We start from the raw sequence: 18,433 nt of genomic DNA, 5'->3' as shown, positions 1-18,433 counted from the left end.
AAATAACTGAAAACTTCAGTGTGCATAACTATTGACCCCCTAAAATCAATACCCTGTACAGCCTCCTTTTGCAGCAATTACAGCTGCAAGTCACTTTTGGATAAGTCTCTATGAGCTTTCCACATCTTGCCACTGGGATTTTTGCCCATTCGAAAAGGCAAAATTTCTCCAGCTCCTTCAAGTTACATGGTTTCCTCTGGTTAGCAGCAATCTTCAAGTCTGAGCACAGGATTAAGGTCTGTGCTTTAACTAGGCCCCTTCAATACATTTACATATTTTCCCCTAAACCACTCTAATGTTGCTTTAGCAGAAAGCTCTGGGTCATTGTCTTGTTGGAAGGTGAACCTCTTTCCTAGTCTTAAATCACTGACAGACGGAAACAGATTTTCCTCAAGAATATCCCTGTATTTTGCATTATCCATCTTCCCTCAACTTGAACCATTTTACCTTTCCCTGCTGCTGAAAAAAATCCCACAGACGTAGTGTTTAACTTGGTTGCCAAAAAGTTCAATTTTGATCTCCTCTAACCATAACACCTACTTCCATACATTTGGAGAGTCTCCACATGTCTTTTGGAAACCTCATAATGAGACTTCCAATTTTTGACTGTAAGAAAAGGTTCTTTTTTTTTTGGCCACTCTTTTACAAAAGCCAGCTCTATGGAGTGTGTGGTCCATACGTGGTCATATTACCAGATATTCCAGACTCTGCAGCTCCTTCAGGGTTACCTTTGGTCTCTATGCTGCTTCTCTCATTAATGCCCTCCTTGCCCGGGCTCAGAGTTTTGATTGGCGATCCTCCCTTGGCGGGTTTTTTTTGTGGTACCATGTTCTTTCCATTTGATGATAATGGATCCAGGGGATCATCAGAGACTGGGATTTTGTTTAGAACCCAACCCTGACTTGTACTTCTCAGTAACATTGTCTCTGACTTGTTTGGAAACCTCTTTGGTAATCATGGTGTTTGGTTAGTGGTTCCTTTGCCTATTGGTGTTGCAGTCTATGTGACCTCTCAGAAAAGGTGTGTATTTACTGACAAACCCCGGGACACTTAGATTGCACACACACAGGTGGACTTCCATTCACTAACCATGTGATTTATAAAGATAATTGCTTGCACTAGAAATTTTTAGAGGCTTTATAGCAAAATAAACGAATACATATGTGCATGGCAATTTTTATTTATTTTATCCCATAAATGCAATTTTTGCCTATATTTTTCCCACTTTATTTCCCAAATTAGACTATTAAGTGCTGATGCATCATATACGACTCAGATTATAAAAATATTTAAATACAGGTGGTAATGTAACAAAATAGTTAACAAGTCAAGGGAGTGAATACTTTTGCATGGCACTGTATAGCTGTATATTTGATGACATTTTATTATATTTGGCACTGTATATTTAATGACATTTTAATGTTGGCTGCAAACTGACCTAACTCCAGCTACTTGTGTAGTGGGACAAAGACAGTTAAATTATATTTTTAGATTAATTTAGGTTCCATGATGAGATTTCCTTATTAGTATATTGCCATAATACAAAATTAAGATGTTAAACATGTATGCAACATGTTATGAAACGTAGCTCCATGCCTTCTAGAAGTTGAAAGATAATTGGGCTTGAGAACTAAGGCAGAGTAATGCTACTGTAAGTGGGTGAGGTGATACATAGTGCTTCTTCTCATCTTCTTTTCACACATCCATATTCTTCTGGTGTCAATTAACACCATGAAATGAGATTCAGAGTATTTATACACATGGTAAGATGAAGAAAATTGGTTTCTACCTTATGGGGTTTTTTGCATTATTCTGGATCAACATTGCAGTATAATAGGCTGAACTAGATGGAGTATGTTTTATTTTCAAGCCTATGGAGACTATGTTATCACAGTATGACTTTAAAATATTTACTGGATATCAAATACAAAATCTGAAGTTCCTCCACCAGTTTCATCTTTGTCACTAGAACTTGCAAGTGACACAATTTTCTCAGTCGTATCATGCACACCAACGCCTACCTTATGACGCATGCATAAAGACCACTGTCTTCTGTCACAGTTGGCCGAAACCAAATGGCATCTTCTTCTTTGCTCATCCTTATTCCATCAAAAGCAATTGGTTCTTCAAAATCTCCAGGCCCAGTACTTTTATACCACATCAAGCTGAGTCCAGCACTCTGTGCTAATGTATAGTTTGCTCTAATGTATCCATAAAATAGTGCACATTTTATCCGAACAGGTTCACCAACCAAAACCTGATATTTCTTGTAATCCACCGACCAGTCTGTACATCCGTCTGCTGCAAGAAAAAAAGAGAATCCATTAGGATCTTCATCAAACAGGATATTAACTCATCTATAACTATAAACTGGGAAATCGGAAAAACAAATCAAGTAACTAGAAGAATGCAGATTATATTTCGCATTACACCATAGAGTCTCATTACCTTAGGCAAATATAGACAGTGTTAGACCAATTTCTATAATATGCTGGCTGACACGTTACTGATGTGTAGAATATTATTGCCCAGCGTGATAATACTTTTACACCTTTCAGTGATAATTATTTGTATCAGAAAAGTTAAGTGTAAATTAAGTAGATGTGAAGTGAAGTAGATGTTGCAAATTATGTTTTGTAAACATTGATTTTAATAAGAAAGATACAAAGGTGAAGAAGAAAAGTGTGAAAGAGCAGTTCCAATACAAAGTGTAAAGGCTGCTTTAGACGTTGCAATTTGACGTGCGATCGCATTAGCGATCACATCCACCCCCGTCGTTTGTGCGGCACGGCAATTTCTTGCCCGTGTCGCACAATGCTGTAACCCCCCGTCACACGTACTTACCTTCCTAACGACCTCGCTGTGGGCGTAGAACATCCACTTCCTGAAGGGGGAGGGATGTTCGGCGTCACTGCGACGGCACACAGTGGCCAGCCAATAGAAGCGGAGGGGCGTAGATGAGCATGACGTAAACATCCCGCCCACCTCCTTCCTTCCACATTGGCGGCGGCCATAGGTAAGCTGCAGTTTATCATTCCCGGGGTGTCACACGGAGTGATGTGTGCTGCCCCGTGTATGATGAACAACAGGACGTGCGATTTTTAGAAAATGAGTGCCGTGTCAGCGATGAACGAGTAGGTGAGTGTTTCTGCTCGTAGCTGTCACACGCTACGATATCACTAATGATGCCGGATGCGCGTCACTTACGACATGACCGACATCTCGTTAGATATATTGTAGCGTATAAAGACCGCTTAAGTCATACTGAATGCTTAAACTTTTAATGCTCAATAACGTACAGTATGGGATAGAGCAGTTTGAGGTGTGAGCGGTATTAGGAGCTGATCCCACTCCACATAGGGTTGGTTATGACTGTAACATACAGATATCTGTACTAGCTCAGATCACCTCTGTTTTACCAATTAAAAGCCACTGTCAATCACTGACAGCAGCATATCAGTAGCACCATAAGGCTGTGTGCACACGTTGCGTTATTATTGCGGTTTTGTATGCATTTTCACATTCACATTGGTCACAAAACTGCAACGAAATCTTTATGCCAGCAAAATGAATGAGCATCCTGACGTGCTGTGCATACTTTCAGGATTATTCCTTGCAGATTTGGTGCAGATAATAATCTGCAGTATGTCAATTCTTTCTGCGTTCTTGCCTGCATTTTCACCATTGAAACCAATTAAACAATGCACACAAAAAAGCATCAAAAAACGCATCTCAAATTTCATTAAAAAGTATTTTTGCCACTGCAGTTTTTCCTGCCAGGAGATGCAGATTTGATGCAAAAATTTCTGCAACCAAATCTGCAATTTGTGCACATACCCTATAGGTGGTACATTTATTTTACTGCCATCCACTCGCTCATTATTGGTGCTAATAGTTTCCGTATAAGCTATGGGTCTGCTGAAGGCTCCTTTTGCTGCCATCTTTGTATTCTGGTGAAGCTCAGGCACTATCTACTTATCTAAGGAGTCTGTGCTTAGTACTATATACTGCAATACTAAACTTTAGGCCTGAGTGAAACTTGCAAGTGACTCACGCTAGTCTCACATTGGCATCACCCGTCACGGCCTGCTGCCCTCCGGACAGGAGTGTCTCAGCTGCATAGAAATACATGCAGCTGACCTACTCCTGTCAGGAGAGTGTGCGGCCGTGGCGGGTGATACCGATGCGAGTCACTCGCAAGTGTGACTCCGGCCTTAAGCACAGGCTCAAGTTCCTTATGGGGACTAAAGGAACACAGTGCTTGAGAACATGCCATTAAAAAACAACAATGAAACACACTAAGGGCTGTAAAAACAATACAGATTAAAGGGGGTTGAGGAGAATTAGTATTTATTGGCTCATAAGCTTTTCGATTATGAAACTTCCTACATTAAAACTCCCCCTCCCCAGGTCCATACAGTGGTTCGGAGCTTGGATCTTGGTGAATGCTCATTGAGGGCAGTGGTCTACTGACAATGTTTATGCCACAAGACTTTCCAGGGCTCAGAAAGTGTGAACATTACTGGTTTGGTGGTTAGGTATACTTTTTTTAGTTTTATGCACCACAATAGGACCATTCATATAGGTTTTTCCAGTAGTAGACAAACACTTTAATCCCAGAAATAGAGGAAATCTTTAAAAATCCCAACTTATACTGACATACCAAGTCACAGTATAAACCAATTGATCTGTTCAGTTATACAGCATAAAAAAAATCATATAACAATGCTGCAGCCATTCTACAAGTAATTTCTAACGTTTCTCATTTCAACCAATTTTTTCTTCCTCAATTCTCCAGTCATTTTTTATAAACAACTCATAGACCCTTGTCACTTTTACTACTCATACATTTTCAGGATATTATAGTGGATCTCTGAAACTATTTCCACTTTCTCTCTACAGCTAGAGCTTTGATAAAGCATAACCCATTTCCTTGACCTTGATTTGATGTCAGTAGCTGTATCGATCTCCCAGTCTCATCCAAATGTATTAGTAGATTATATAAATGTGCCCCCAGCCCATTACTTGCTACTGTTTTCTATATTTATTGCACCTACAATCCGCATGTTTATAATACACACATCAACCAGCCAATACTATCCAATCTGTATTGCATTTATAAGAGCCTCGATGATTGCAGGCATGAATATAGTATTACTTCCTGATGATGCTGATGTAATAGTTGGAATTACCAATGCAACTTCACAATTTATACCAAAATATAAAGTGTTTCTCCAATATACCTCCAATAAACAATATATAATTAGAAAACTAAAAACATATTGTCAAATGTAGCAATATTAGATGTTGCATTTTAAGAACAAGAGACTCTAGCTGACAGAAGTGGGGCCCATTGCTCTCGCACTGTTTAACAGCTGTGTTAAGGGTACTTTATTCGCTGCGACATCATTACCGATATATCGTCGGGGTCACATCGTTAGTGACGCACATCCGGCGCCGGTAGCAACATCGCATTGTGTAACACTAATGAGCGACGATCAATGATCGCAAAATCATTCAAAAACGGTGACACATCGGTCATTTCCTTAATATCGCTGCTGCCACCGGAATGATGTTGTTCGTCGTTCCTGTGGCAGCACACATCGCTATGTGTGACACCGCAGGAGCGATGAACATCTCCTTACCTGCGTCCACCGGCAATGAGGAAGGAAGGAGGTGGGTGGGATGTTATGTCCCATTCATCTCCGCCCCTCCGCTTCTATTGGCCAGCCGCTCAGTGACACCGCAGTGATGTCGCTATGACGCCAAACGCACCTCCCCCTTAAAGGAGGGAATGTTCGGCGGTCACAGCGATGTCGCAGTCAAGTTATGTGCATGTGACGCTGCCGTAGCGATAATGTTCGCTACGGCAGCGATCACCAAATGTCGCACGAGCAACGGGGGTGGGTGCTATCGCGCTTGACATTGCAAACAATCGCTAGCGATGTTGCAACGTGTAAAGTACCCTTTAGACTTCCTTTCTAAGGTTGAAGGCATCTGTAGCTAAAGTATCTCCATGATTATAAACTTAATATGACTGTATTACAATTTTAAGTCAAGTTTGAAAGAATAAATCACTATAATTTTAATTCCATTATTTATTTTGGTTAATATTATATAGTTTCTTTTTTCTTTATTTGCATGTCTATGACAAAACATATTTTTTTAAGAAAATAAAAATATTATTTTTTTCCTCAGCACATACCCTACAGTATTTTCTTTCTTGGCTAGCCTTTCTCCTTCTTGTGTGAAGAATCATGGTTGGCTTGGAAACCATTACTTTCCAAAAGCAATTTACTCATATAACAGCTTTAGTGTTATGTACTATACATTACTGGGTTACTGCTTCTCTGCATTTTCCACCACCTATTTTTATTCTGCTCTTATCCAATGCAATTTAGTTTGTGTACTTTGCACTGACTTCTGCACTTTATTGATTTCAATTTCGTTTCCAGACATTGGTTACATTTGAGTATACAAAACATAGCTCTGCATAATAAAAATATAGCAAAATGTGGCCATTCATCTTATGTTTAAAATATACTCTGCAGAAGAGACACTTTAATGTAAGGAAGCTAAGACATATCCAATTTGTGCAGTTTCACTTCCGAAGATGTATTTCAAGTTCCAGATCACCTGCTGATTCATATTCCACAGTAACTATGTATCAAATCCTATTTTAAAAACTACTGTATGCATCAGATTGTACACGGCACAAAAAGAAAGTCAAGAAGCTTCAAAAGGCGTTACTTCTTCAACCAGTATCCATATCAAAGCTCAATTAATAGTGCTTTGGATTTAACAGATATTATCTAAAGCGCAAAGACAGTAAACTAAACAAAATAGATAAGAAATATATGGAATGATAATTATGCATAATAAACAAAATGCATACCAACTAGTCTTCACGGTAATCCCCAGATGAAGGAAAAAAGTATATAGACCAGATACAACATAAAAAGGAGCACTCTTTGCATCTGATTTTGGTTAGAGCTGAAAAATTGTACTCAACTATTCTTATTCACAAAGTGCAGACACCATCTTTGCATATTACAGATAATTCTATCTATTAACTATCTATTTATTATCTATCTGTATGATCTATATATAATCTATCTATCTATTAACTATCTATTCATGTATTATCTATCTATATGATCTATATATCATCTCTTTTTCTATTAACTATCTATTCATGTATTATCTATCTATATCATCTATATATAATCTCTCTATCTGTCTCTCAATCAATCTATTTACCGTCTATCTATCTATCTATCTATCTATCTACCATCTATCTCTCCATCATAAAATTAGTAGAATATAGAAAGTAAAATGTTAAGGGGTATGTTCACTTTTAAACATCTCTTGACATGTAGGATTCTTCCAGCAGGGATCAGAGGGTCCTTGTGAACCAAAAACCCTATGAAGAAGCTTGAGGATCTGGAATATACTGTGCCCCTTCACCTTCTATTAGCTTCACACTGTGAGGTTTATGCGTGAAGCTGACTGTCACAAAGTCATTTATTTCAGTGGCTCTACCATGTAAAAGACTGTAGACTGCATCTGACAGATGCCAAAGAGGCACATGAAGTGGAAGGTGCATACTTCATTTAAGATGTAATCCCATAGTATAAAGTTATGATCTGTAATCCTGCCCTTAAGAGTGAAAATTGTAAATACTACCTCTACATAGAAATTAATATTCCCTTTAGCGTTTCCTTCTACCCATTGGTAAAGTTATAAATGACTGACAGTTGATTATTTCTCCGCACAGCCACTCAGAACTAGTAATTGGAGGCTGCAGTAGACATCTGACTTTAGTAATATTAGGAGAATAACAGAAAAATATGTAGCATTTTATTCTTATATTAATATAGCAATTCAACAAAAATAATAGCTAAGAATATTCTACAGAGACATAATGAAAAAGGGTAAGAAATAATGATGGCGGAACATGCTAGCCACTGCTCGGTACTCGGTTGAGCATTGTGGTGCTCAGGTACTTGCGGAGTTTGGCCAAGTATCGCTAGTGCTTTGATGTTTCATCCGTGAAACAATGACCATAATGCACATGCTTGCTTCACTGCATAATGTGAGCAGGCCACCCCTAGGGAGAGACTTTCCCAGTCTTTGAATGCCTCTCACTGGGGCTGTGTCCCAAAAAACCTTGCCCTCTTCCCCCCCGGAAATGCTCTGTGTATGGCTGATGTATGTGGGCGGAGAGACAACTGCCCAATCATTGACTTCCAATATATGCTTTACTCAAGTAGAGCATTTGTAAAAACAAAAGTTTTATACAACCAAAATAAACAATTTTTGTATTACGTTGTTTTTATTATTAGTAGTAATTGTATTATTTCATTTTTTTTAATTACAATCATAGTTGGCAAGAAATCCACCTTGATTCACAGATGTAGGGTTCCCTCACATTTGCGAATAAAAAAATCTTTCACATTTTCATCTAGAGAAGTTGGGAAAGTGAAATTCATTTGGTTTTCCATGTCATGTGAGTGCTCTGTGAATGTGCGACTTTTTCTCGCACATTTTCTTGTATTTGTGTGCCATCCATATGCAATGAGACTTTTTTCTCAACAACTATTATTCTACAATCATTTCCAAGAGCATTTACTGTGCTCTATGCTATTGGATGGTAAAAATCTCATTTTTTTATTGTAGTACAGTTGGAATAAATCTGTGAATTTTCACTTTTTATATGATGCATGCCAATTTCAGATCGTGCTGGCTCCCCTCTCTCTCTGGTTGGTCGTAGTTATGCTACAAATTCTGGTGGCCGGTCACCACCATGCCATGCACGCCTGATTTTGGTTTGCTTTGTATTCCTCCTGTTGGTAGCTGTTCAGATTCAGTTGCCTCACCCTTTCCACAGGCATTGCTAATTAAGCACCATCTTGGATCTGGTCCGCCTTTATCAATGGTTGCTGTTTGGCACTGGGAGGATCAGTTCTGATATAGTCCTGGTATGGTGCAGAGCTTGCTCCACATGCTGGGACCTGGGCTGGTCTCTATCCACAAGTGCCTTTTTGCAACATAGAAGCGGTTATATACAGGTTACAGGTATGTGTGCTGTATTATGGTTCTGCTTTTAACTTTATCTAGGAGGCCGCATGGCACATGAAATACAGAATGTAGAGTAGGACCCCCCTATTGAGATTTGCCGTGACGTTGGCAGGGGTGGCTCAAAAAATTGATCAATTATTTGCTAAAAATCTCATTTTTTTATTGTAGTACAGTTGGAATAAATCTGTGAATTTTCACTTTTTATATGATGCATGCCAATTTCAGATCGTGCTGGCTCCCCTCTCTCTCTGTTTGGTCGTAGTTATGCTACAAATTCTGGTGGACGGTCACCACCATGCCATGCACGCCTGATTTTGGTTTGCTTTGTATTCCTCCTGTTGGTAGCTGTTCAGATTCAGTTGCCTCACCCTTTCCACAGGAATTGCTAATTAAGCACCATCTTGGATCTGGTCCGCCTTTATCAATGGTTGCTGTTTGGCACTGGGAGGATCAGTTCTGATATAGTCCTGGTATGGTGCAGAGCTTGCTCCACATGCTGGGACCTGGGCTGGTCTCTATCCACAAGTGCCTTTTTTGCAACATAGAAGCGGTTATATACAGGTTACAGGTATGTGTGCTGTATTATGGTTCTGCTTTTAACTTTATCTAGGAGGCCGCATGGCACATGAAATACAGAATGTAGAGTAGGACCCCCCTATTGAGATTTGCCGTGACGTTGGCAGGGGTGGCTCAAAAAATTGATCAATTATTTGCTAAAAATCTCATTTTTTTATTGTAGTACAGTTGGAATAAATCTGTGAATTTTCACTTTTTATATGATGCATGCCAATTTCAGATCGTGCTGGCTCCCCTCTCTCTCTATTGGATGGTAATGTAGCCATAAAAATCAGATGGCATATTGATGGTCTGTGTGACGTCCGTTTTTTTCCCAATCCCGGAGATACGCACTGATGAATTTTGAGCATTTTAAGCGATTAGACGCAGCATGACAGATCAGCACTTCCTCATTGTTTAACATTGTGCGAGTGCAATGTGATTTATTTATTGGATTACACTTGGCGTATTTATACACAGATGTGAGTGAGCCCTTACACTTATCTACTCAAGAGACTTTGTATAGTTGAGCATAGGACAAAACATTTGTTTTTTGTAAAGCTATGAAATTGGGGTCTTTTGACATACAATGCAGAGTGGTTTCTTAGAAAGACTCCAGAGATTAGGTAAATCTTTAGTGCTTTACAGCTTTTAAGTGTTGATCATTCTAGAATACAAATGAGGTCCCAGCCGGTCATAGTAAGCTGACCTAAGTCCATTTTAAGGCTTTGGCTGGAATCCTCTCTGCTATTATTTAGAATAGCATGCATCATTTCTGAGAGAAAATATCATTCATTTTGAAAGAAAATTGAAATATCAATTTCTGACTCTGCAGCCGCAACCTGGCTTACAGACATAGATTCAATTCAATTTCTAGGTCCTGTGAGGTAATATGGGATTGCAACTTTCCAATCAAAATAAGGAAATCAAACGTATTGTTATGTCTTGGGAACTTAAGCGTGTCAATAGGTGAAAGCTTTTTTCTTTTTTTTTTAAAGAAAAAATGAAGAATCCAATCAGATATATCTGCTAATCTGGTGCTTAAATACATATTATTTTTTATATGGCTTATTTATATCCAAATCTGACATATGGATGGATAAATAGATAGCGATATAGCTAGAAAGATCGATCGATAGATAGATAGATAGAAAGATAGATAGATAATAGATAGATAGATGGATGGATAGATAGATAGATAGATAGATAGACAATAGATACATGGATAGATAGTTAGATATATAGGTAGATTGATAGAGTTCCCAAAAAGATTAACCAGCAGCACTCAAAATGCAGAAATGGGAGGTATTATTTTATTTTATTGGATAGATAGATGATACATAGATAGATAAATAATACATATATATATAAATAAATAGATAGATAGTGTCACAGGTGTGTTACAAGTGACAGACAGTCTTGTGGTCTCCAGTAATAGAAGGTCCCAGTCTTTGTCTGCGCAAAATGCTCCCCGACTTTCTATTATCCCTACTGTTAGTATTCAGTGTAATAGGTATCTCATCTGCTGGGTTTTCATCCTTTTCCCTTTAAGACCAAGCGAAGTTCCTTTTCCCTTCAGCTGCTAATCTGCATTTACCCTTGGGTTACCCTCTCATTTTCCCTGGACTTGTGCTGGTGACATTCAGTTCCTTCACAAGCTCCAATGATATACTTCAGCCTATGTTAATCTATAACTCACAAGTCAAGACCTGCATATGGGCTTTCATATGGATAACTTCTATCTCAGTAAAAGAGTGCTTTCTCCCTCTTTTCCGCAGCCTATCTGTCACACTGCACTGGAATGACATCTGAGTGCAATGTAATGTTTCACTCGCACCCATAGACTTGTATGGGTGCGTTTGAGCTGAGGCTCACTTCAGACCCAGCAAGCACTGTAACCCTTATGTGCATGATAATTTCTATTATTGAAATAGCCTATATAATGGTCTATATAACAATGGAAAAATACTACATTATTCTATTTTTACAGTATTAGTACAATATATAGCTGTTAAAAAGTTGTTTTGTGATGCTGTTTCAGCATATGAAAACAGGCTATTAAAAGCACAATGATCCAACATCCACATCAGGACTACGCCTTTTAATACTTATAATACAGCAATAAGACACAGTACATTGAGCATTTATGTGGCTTACTTACAGCAATGCAACAAAAGACTGATAGAAGACTGTCGATACTGTCTCTACCGTGATCACTGCCTCAGTTCCCCATCAATATAAGTTATCGCACAGCTTTTCTAAAGTGATGATTTTACAGAGGAATAAAATATTGAAGTATTTAGTTAAATTCTGAAATGCTCTGAAATGATTTGGCATTAGCAAATCTTTTTAATGCTTAAATTACGATTAGTCCGGTATGATATGTATTTATGGATCGCTGAACTAGTTTATAGAGATCACTGATGATGTAGATGAACTTCAACTACTTTGCACTAACTGGAATATCACATAATCACACTAACAAATCTTATAGCTATGTTTACATGGCCATAGTTTTAGTCTGAGCGCTTTTTATGAAAACAAACTACAACACTCCGACCATGTTATTCACTTGTTCACAGTTCAGCATTTTTGGGGTTTTTTTTTCAGATGAACTAAATATCTCAAAATATCCCATGTTGTAGTCTGCTGTAGATGAGACTCTGCTGGTCAGGTCTATGAGTGGTCTAAAACAATATGAATCAACTGTTTAGTATCCAAATCTTTCATATAGGAAATTGTATTGTTCTTGTAAGCCTTAAAAACTGCTGATGTTTAAAAATGAATGCCATACGGCTGGCATGTGGATGACTAAACAAACAGATGAAAAATTGTACAATTGGATGATTTTTTTTTCATGCTTGTGTTATGCAGCCTAGGCAAAATTCACCTGCAATGCTAAAATTTGTTTGTTTTGATAATTTGCTACATTTTTTCAGTAAAAGGCAAATATACCATGGTTTTGATTTGCTAGCAAAAAACAATAGTATGCTTAGGTGTGGTTTTTAACAGGTCATATTTAGAGCTCAGCGGACCCGTGAAAGTTCCGGTTCACTGGATTCAGCTTGACTTTAGTTAACAAGTTCATTTTGGGACTCAGACTTGAACAGAATTTGATCCTGGAACCCAAACCCCATGCAAGTCAATGATTGGGTAGTTTGGCTCTCTTTCCACATATAGCCAGCAATAAACAGAGTGGATTGTTTTTCCTTTTTGTTTTTTATACCCAGCATTCGAAAATGTTGTTTTACCTCCATTGATAGCCATTCAGAGACTGCAAGCGACTCCCACTGAGCCAAGCACCGAGAGCACCCTGATGCTTGTTCAAGTGGTTAGCATACGAACAGCACCTCAACTTGGATGCAGACATCTTTTAAAAGTCCACGTTCAAGTCCAAGACCCAGACACCTTCTGATTGGTATCAACCCCAAACTTTACAGTTCAGGTTTGCTCATCTCTAGAGATGAGTGAACCCAATTTTCAGTGTTTGGAATTTTATTAAAAAACAGAGTTCGGGTTCAGAGTTCGGGTGCTATCATACAAACACCACTTGCACGAGCATCACTGTGCATGGGTACTCTTAGTTCTCAGCTCAGAGTGAGCCGCTTTCTGTATTTGAACGGCTCACACTGGGGGTAATAACAGCATGATCGAATGTAGCGTCCACCCAAAAAAAGATAGAAAAACCCCACCCATCCCCGGAAGTGATCTGTTTATTGCTGGCTGCATGTGGGCAGAGACCCGAACTGCCCAATTCGTGACTTGCATTGGGGTTCAATTCAAGTTTGGGTCCAAAACCAAACTTAATTTAAAGTCCGGCTGACCCTGTCAAACTAAATTTCCATTCGTCTGGTCATCTCTACTCATTTCTATTCATTTTATTTTGCCAGGAGCTTGATGATGGGGAGTAAGAGGAAAAGAAGCCAACAGTTCCTTTCCTTGGCTAACATATTTGAGTACAAGTTTCAGATAAAAATAAAATCCTTGCTATCACACACACAAATACAAGTTTTTCTTAATTTTATTTATTTTTTTTCTTTGATAATCACAATTTGCAGAAGAATTACATATCTTTTAGAGAATCGTAGTCTCAGTAAATGTGTTTTACTCTTTGTTTCTTGTCACATAACTTGTCAATGCACTCGACACACATAACATTTACATTCTGACCTTGAGAGAATATTGCAGAACTTACAAAGGGGAATAAAAGCTTGCAAAGGTCATAATGTTACAACCGAAAAGCACCATTCACCTTTTGAAATACAAATGCCACTTGACATGCCTTACCTTTCTATATTTCTTAATGTTGCGAGTTATTGTATATCTGCCAATTTATCACTATAGCTGGAGTAAGTACAATGACAAGGTACATTAAGTTAATATGGTTTATTCCAAGAAAACAAGACAATCTTTGGCTTTCATAGTACAGCTGTGCTGAGGTGAACATCATATCTGTGACCAGCAAATAAAAAAGGAAAAGCTCTTGGTTTTTATATCTGTATCACATTGGATTTATTTTGGTATACAATTAGAGTGATGTGTTAGTTATATAATGTACAGAAATGATACCTGAACTTATCATGCTACTAAGAGAGTGACAGCAACTATGTCTAGAGATGAGCCGATCAGGCAAAGTTTGTATTTGTCTGTTTGTGTTGATTTATCCAGGACACTTGATTTGGGGAAAAGATGTCCTCCATGAACTGAATGTCTATTATTTTGCTCAGAGGTCTGCTTACACCACAAAACACAAAAAAACATAAGGTGGAAAAAATAAAACAAAATACATACCTAGCTCAAATCTCCAAATTCTTCAATCATCGTCACTCCTTCGGTGCTTGCTCATCTTCAGATCACCATCGCTCACACGGAAATTCCAAGACTGGTCATGAAAGGGTTGTGCGCATGAGCATACAATGTCCCAACATGTGCAGTGATGTCATAATCTTTCATGCATTTTCACAAAATCCTTCAGGATCTAAGCCTGAAGTTCTGGCCCAACGTAAGAGCCACAGCAATCCAAAGATCCAGAAAATATCAGATGGGAGACACAAAGGGGCTTGATGTCAGGGATGGGTGTGTAATGGATGGCCAGGGGACACAGGAAACCCTATGCAGACCCTAAGACCCTATTGGGGTTCCTGAGCTCACACTTACACCCGAAGATACCTGTAAAGGTTGGGAGGTCTGGGACCTCGACTTGGCCCTACCTCCTGTCCTAGCCCTGATGACAAAGTCCCTACCACCCACACCACCCAGGGGGACCAACCAGGATGGAAATCCCAAAAAATCCCATTAAATATAAAAAACAGACATGGGAAAAATAAAACCTTATGTACTCCTAAAACCTTCACCAGGGAACAACCAAAGGTATAAGGGTAGGGTAACAAGGGAATAGAGTTAAAAACAAAAATGGACAACAAACCACAGCAGACAGCAACAAGCACGTCCTCTCTGCTCCTGGGCTAGCTCAAACTGAGTTGAAAAACCAGCAACCTTTCCAGGAAGCAGAGGGATTAAAAACAGCCCGGAAATGCTCAAATGACAACTGAGCAAGTCTGCTGCTGCACCAGGGAAGGGATTAAACCTATAATGCCCAAAAGAAAAAAGCAACATTTAAATGTGCATGGTCTCAGATGGTAATAGAGAACTCTGATCCTGAGCATGTCCTTATACACATAACACTTGAAAGGTGAGTGGTTTGGTGAGTATATATTTTATTTTTAAAAAAATTGATGGCTATTTATAGTTCACCAAAATCTTGCAAAGTTGCTGCCATTTGGCTAAAACCAATTTGAAGCAAATAACCAAAAAAGTGTATTTTTTTTAAAATTTGAGCAGAATTAAATTTCCCTCGAAATTAGTTGCTCATCTATACATGCTAAATTTAGAAAAACACCAAATTTTACTGCTTAATTCAGAAACGCTGGGCAAGATTATTAGTTTAATTTTTGATAACATAAACTTAGACTGAACAGTTCTGTTTGTTTTATTACAGAAATTTTAGATGTAAAATATATTAGTTCCCTTTCTCCTTTTGCTAGTCACTAATCATAATAAAAAATACACATTACTATAGAATGGGAAATTGTGTCAATGTTTTTTTTTGCCCTGGATAATTTACAGATCTCTTTGTACACATTTGATATTTGATCATAGCATTATGTATAAATAGCCTAAAGCATATAGATCATCCAATGTAAGTAGTGCGCTGTTCCCATCCTATTTTCTATAAATTAATCAATAAATCTTGATATATATGATTCTCTCATGTGTGCTCAGATAATTGCTAGCTTCAGATCTGAATTAATGCAGTCTGTATTTTCTTTTCATAAAATTTAACCCACTTTCCTGAGAACAAGTTTGACAGGTGATTTAGCTTACAAGTTTAACGATGATGTGGAACTCACTGTATTTACAGCAAATTTTCTGCTCAACAGTAGCCATAGACATATATATATATATTTACATACCTCAAAATACAATATTTTGTCACAATCTATGGCACACATTTCAGTATGACTGGGATATTAACCTGTCAAACACATGACTAAAGGATACACATAGGAACCAAGAAACATAATAATTAGTAATGAGCTAGCATTGGGGTGCTCTGGTACTTGTGGAGTTTGTTCGAATATCACGGATGCTTAGATGTTTCGTCCGTGAAACATCGACCACAACGCACAGGCTTGATGTGAGCAGACACTCCAGGGAGAGCCATTTGCTGTCTCTGAATGGCTCTCCTGGGGGATAAAACATTATTCTCGGATGTAGTGTAACAAAAAAATAAACACCTCACCCTCCTTTCAGCCAGAAATCCTCTGTTTATGGCTGTCTTTTTATGGGTGGAGACCTGAACAGGCAAATTACTTATTTTCCATAATACTCATTACTCGCATTGAGCGTGTCCCGGCATCTGATAAGCTTGAATCGAGGAATGAGCACATGAGCATTTTAGTGCTCGCCCATCATTAATATTCATACATGACAGTAAAGTTTAAAACCCTGCCTTTTATAACCAATCTAACATGCCTGACATAGCCTATAAGACAGTTTATAAATAAATGATCACACAATATTTGATCAATATGTGTTTTATAAATGAGCCGTTATCCTTATCCAGGGGATTTTGAATAGGTCTCTGATCCTAAGGCAAACCAAATTTATCCGAAATAAAAACATATTAACCTAAATCTATACATAGTCACATATGATCGAAATGTATACCTCTGGGATATAATGTCCTAAATTTAATTAGGGTATATTTAGAATAAAAATAATCAGATCTGCTAAAATTTGAGCTCAAGAGATTTGATTGCTTACCTGATCACTGCCAACGCATCTGCCCACTGGTCCTCTGCTGGCTTCCTGAGGCACCATATTCTGCTCTGGTCTTTTTTAACAAGTGATTATGGCACTGGATAAGCCTCAAAATAGGGCAGAGAAGGAGAATAAATTCAAAGTGGGTACCTCTGGAAGCCAGTGGAGGATTGTCAGGGTAACTGACATGTGAAGAATGAAGAGCATAAGATGTTTTATTATTTTTTAACCCATTTCCAGCCCATATGAATTGAGAATATGGTAGCTGGATGACCACCTACAATTTTGCACAATTCATGCAAATTGAATATCATAAATTTTGAATTAGATATAATTTTCATATTTTGAGACGTTTTAAACAAATTCTGTTAATATAGAATTGATTCACCTATTCTTAATCTACAGTTTTTATATTTTTTAAGCACTGAAATAAATGGGCTGCTACAGTGTAATGTCATCCACACGTCATGTTTATTTTCTGTCTCGTTTTCTTGTTTTCCATGCTGGATTGTGCTGGCATGTAAGGCTGGAGACACACTTGCATGTGACTCATGCAAGGATCACATCACACTGTCGTGACCGGCCACCCGTTCTCAGGACAGGAGCAAGTAAGCTGCTTGGAAATACATGTAGCTGACCCACTCCTGTTCAGTGAGTGAGTGGCCAGTCCAAGCAGTGAGATGCGATCCTTGCATGAGTCACACACAAGTGTGACTCCAGCCTTAGCCAGCATCTGTTACCCCTTAATACTCCACTGGGCATGTGTGGAGGAATGTAAGCTTGAGCTGTGCATGCTCATTGTACATCTGAGCATTACCAGCAGCCTTTGTATGAGCTATCAGATGTGATGATACATACATCGATGTGGTCATAAGAGAGCGTGGACATTAGAAGAAATGGAAACTAAGTATAAGTCAGGAAAGCCAATGACATGATAGTTCTTGACATGAAGCCCAAATTTGACCTCAGGACTGTTTCAGTAAAGTAAATAAATTGGAAAGCACAGCAGATCCTGCTGTCTAGCAGGGGCAAGTCAGATCACCAACTGTCAGACACAGCTGGGAACCCTGGAGAGAAGACTGAAGCAGTATATTACCATGTTATCTGCTATTCTGCCAGCTACATAGGGCTCTGAGAGTGCTACTTAAAATTTAAAAGCATTGGAACTGACTACAATGTGTCTGCAGGCAAAGCTGTGAAGTCCTAGGTGTCTGCAGACATAGCTGTTAGTTCCTAAGTGTCTGGAGGCAGAGCTGTCTTAGGTGCCTACAAGTATATCAGAGCTGTTAAGTTCTAGGTGCTTACACGCATAGTAGAGCTGTAAGGTCCTAGGTGCCTACTGGCTTAGCAGAGATGTTAGATCCTAATTGTCTGCAGGCAGAGCTATCAGGTCTTACGTGCCTTCAAGCATAGCTGTTAGGTTCTAGGTGCTTACATTCATAGCAGAGCTGTAAGGTACTAGGTGCCTACAGGC

General features: G+C 38.6%; 1 protein-coding gene across 1 annotated transcript in view; it reads right to left on the bottom strand.

Moving 5' to 3' along the window:
- The window catches only part of IL1RAPL1 (interleukin 1 receptor accessory protein like 1), a 2,286,687-nt gene that overhangs the window by 1,240,103 nt on the left and 1,028,151 nt on the right, over nucleotides 1-18,433 (bottom strand). Inside the window, exon 3 of the mRNA XM_075335457.1 lies at nucleotides 2,022-2,301. Within this exon, the coding sequence (XP_075191572.1) occupies nucleotides 2,022-2,301 (280 nt within the window). The remainder of the gene's footprint in view (nucleotides 1-2,021; nucleotides 2,302-18,433) is intronic.

Source organism: Anomaloglossus baeobatrachus, chromosome 2 (assembly GCF_048569485.1).
Source record: "Anomaloglossus baeobatrachus isolate aAnoBae1 chromosome 2, aAnoBae1.hap1, whole genome shotgun sequence".
Classification (NCBI taxonomy): Eukaryota; Metazoa; Chordata; class Amphibia; order Anura; family Aromobatidae; genus Anomaloglossus; species Anomaloglossus baeobatrachus.
The sequence above is the reverse complement of the archived record's forward strand: the minus strand, read 5'-3'. Positions and strand labels throughout refer to the sequence as shown.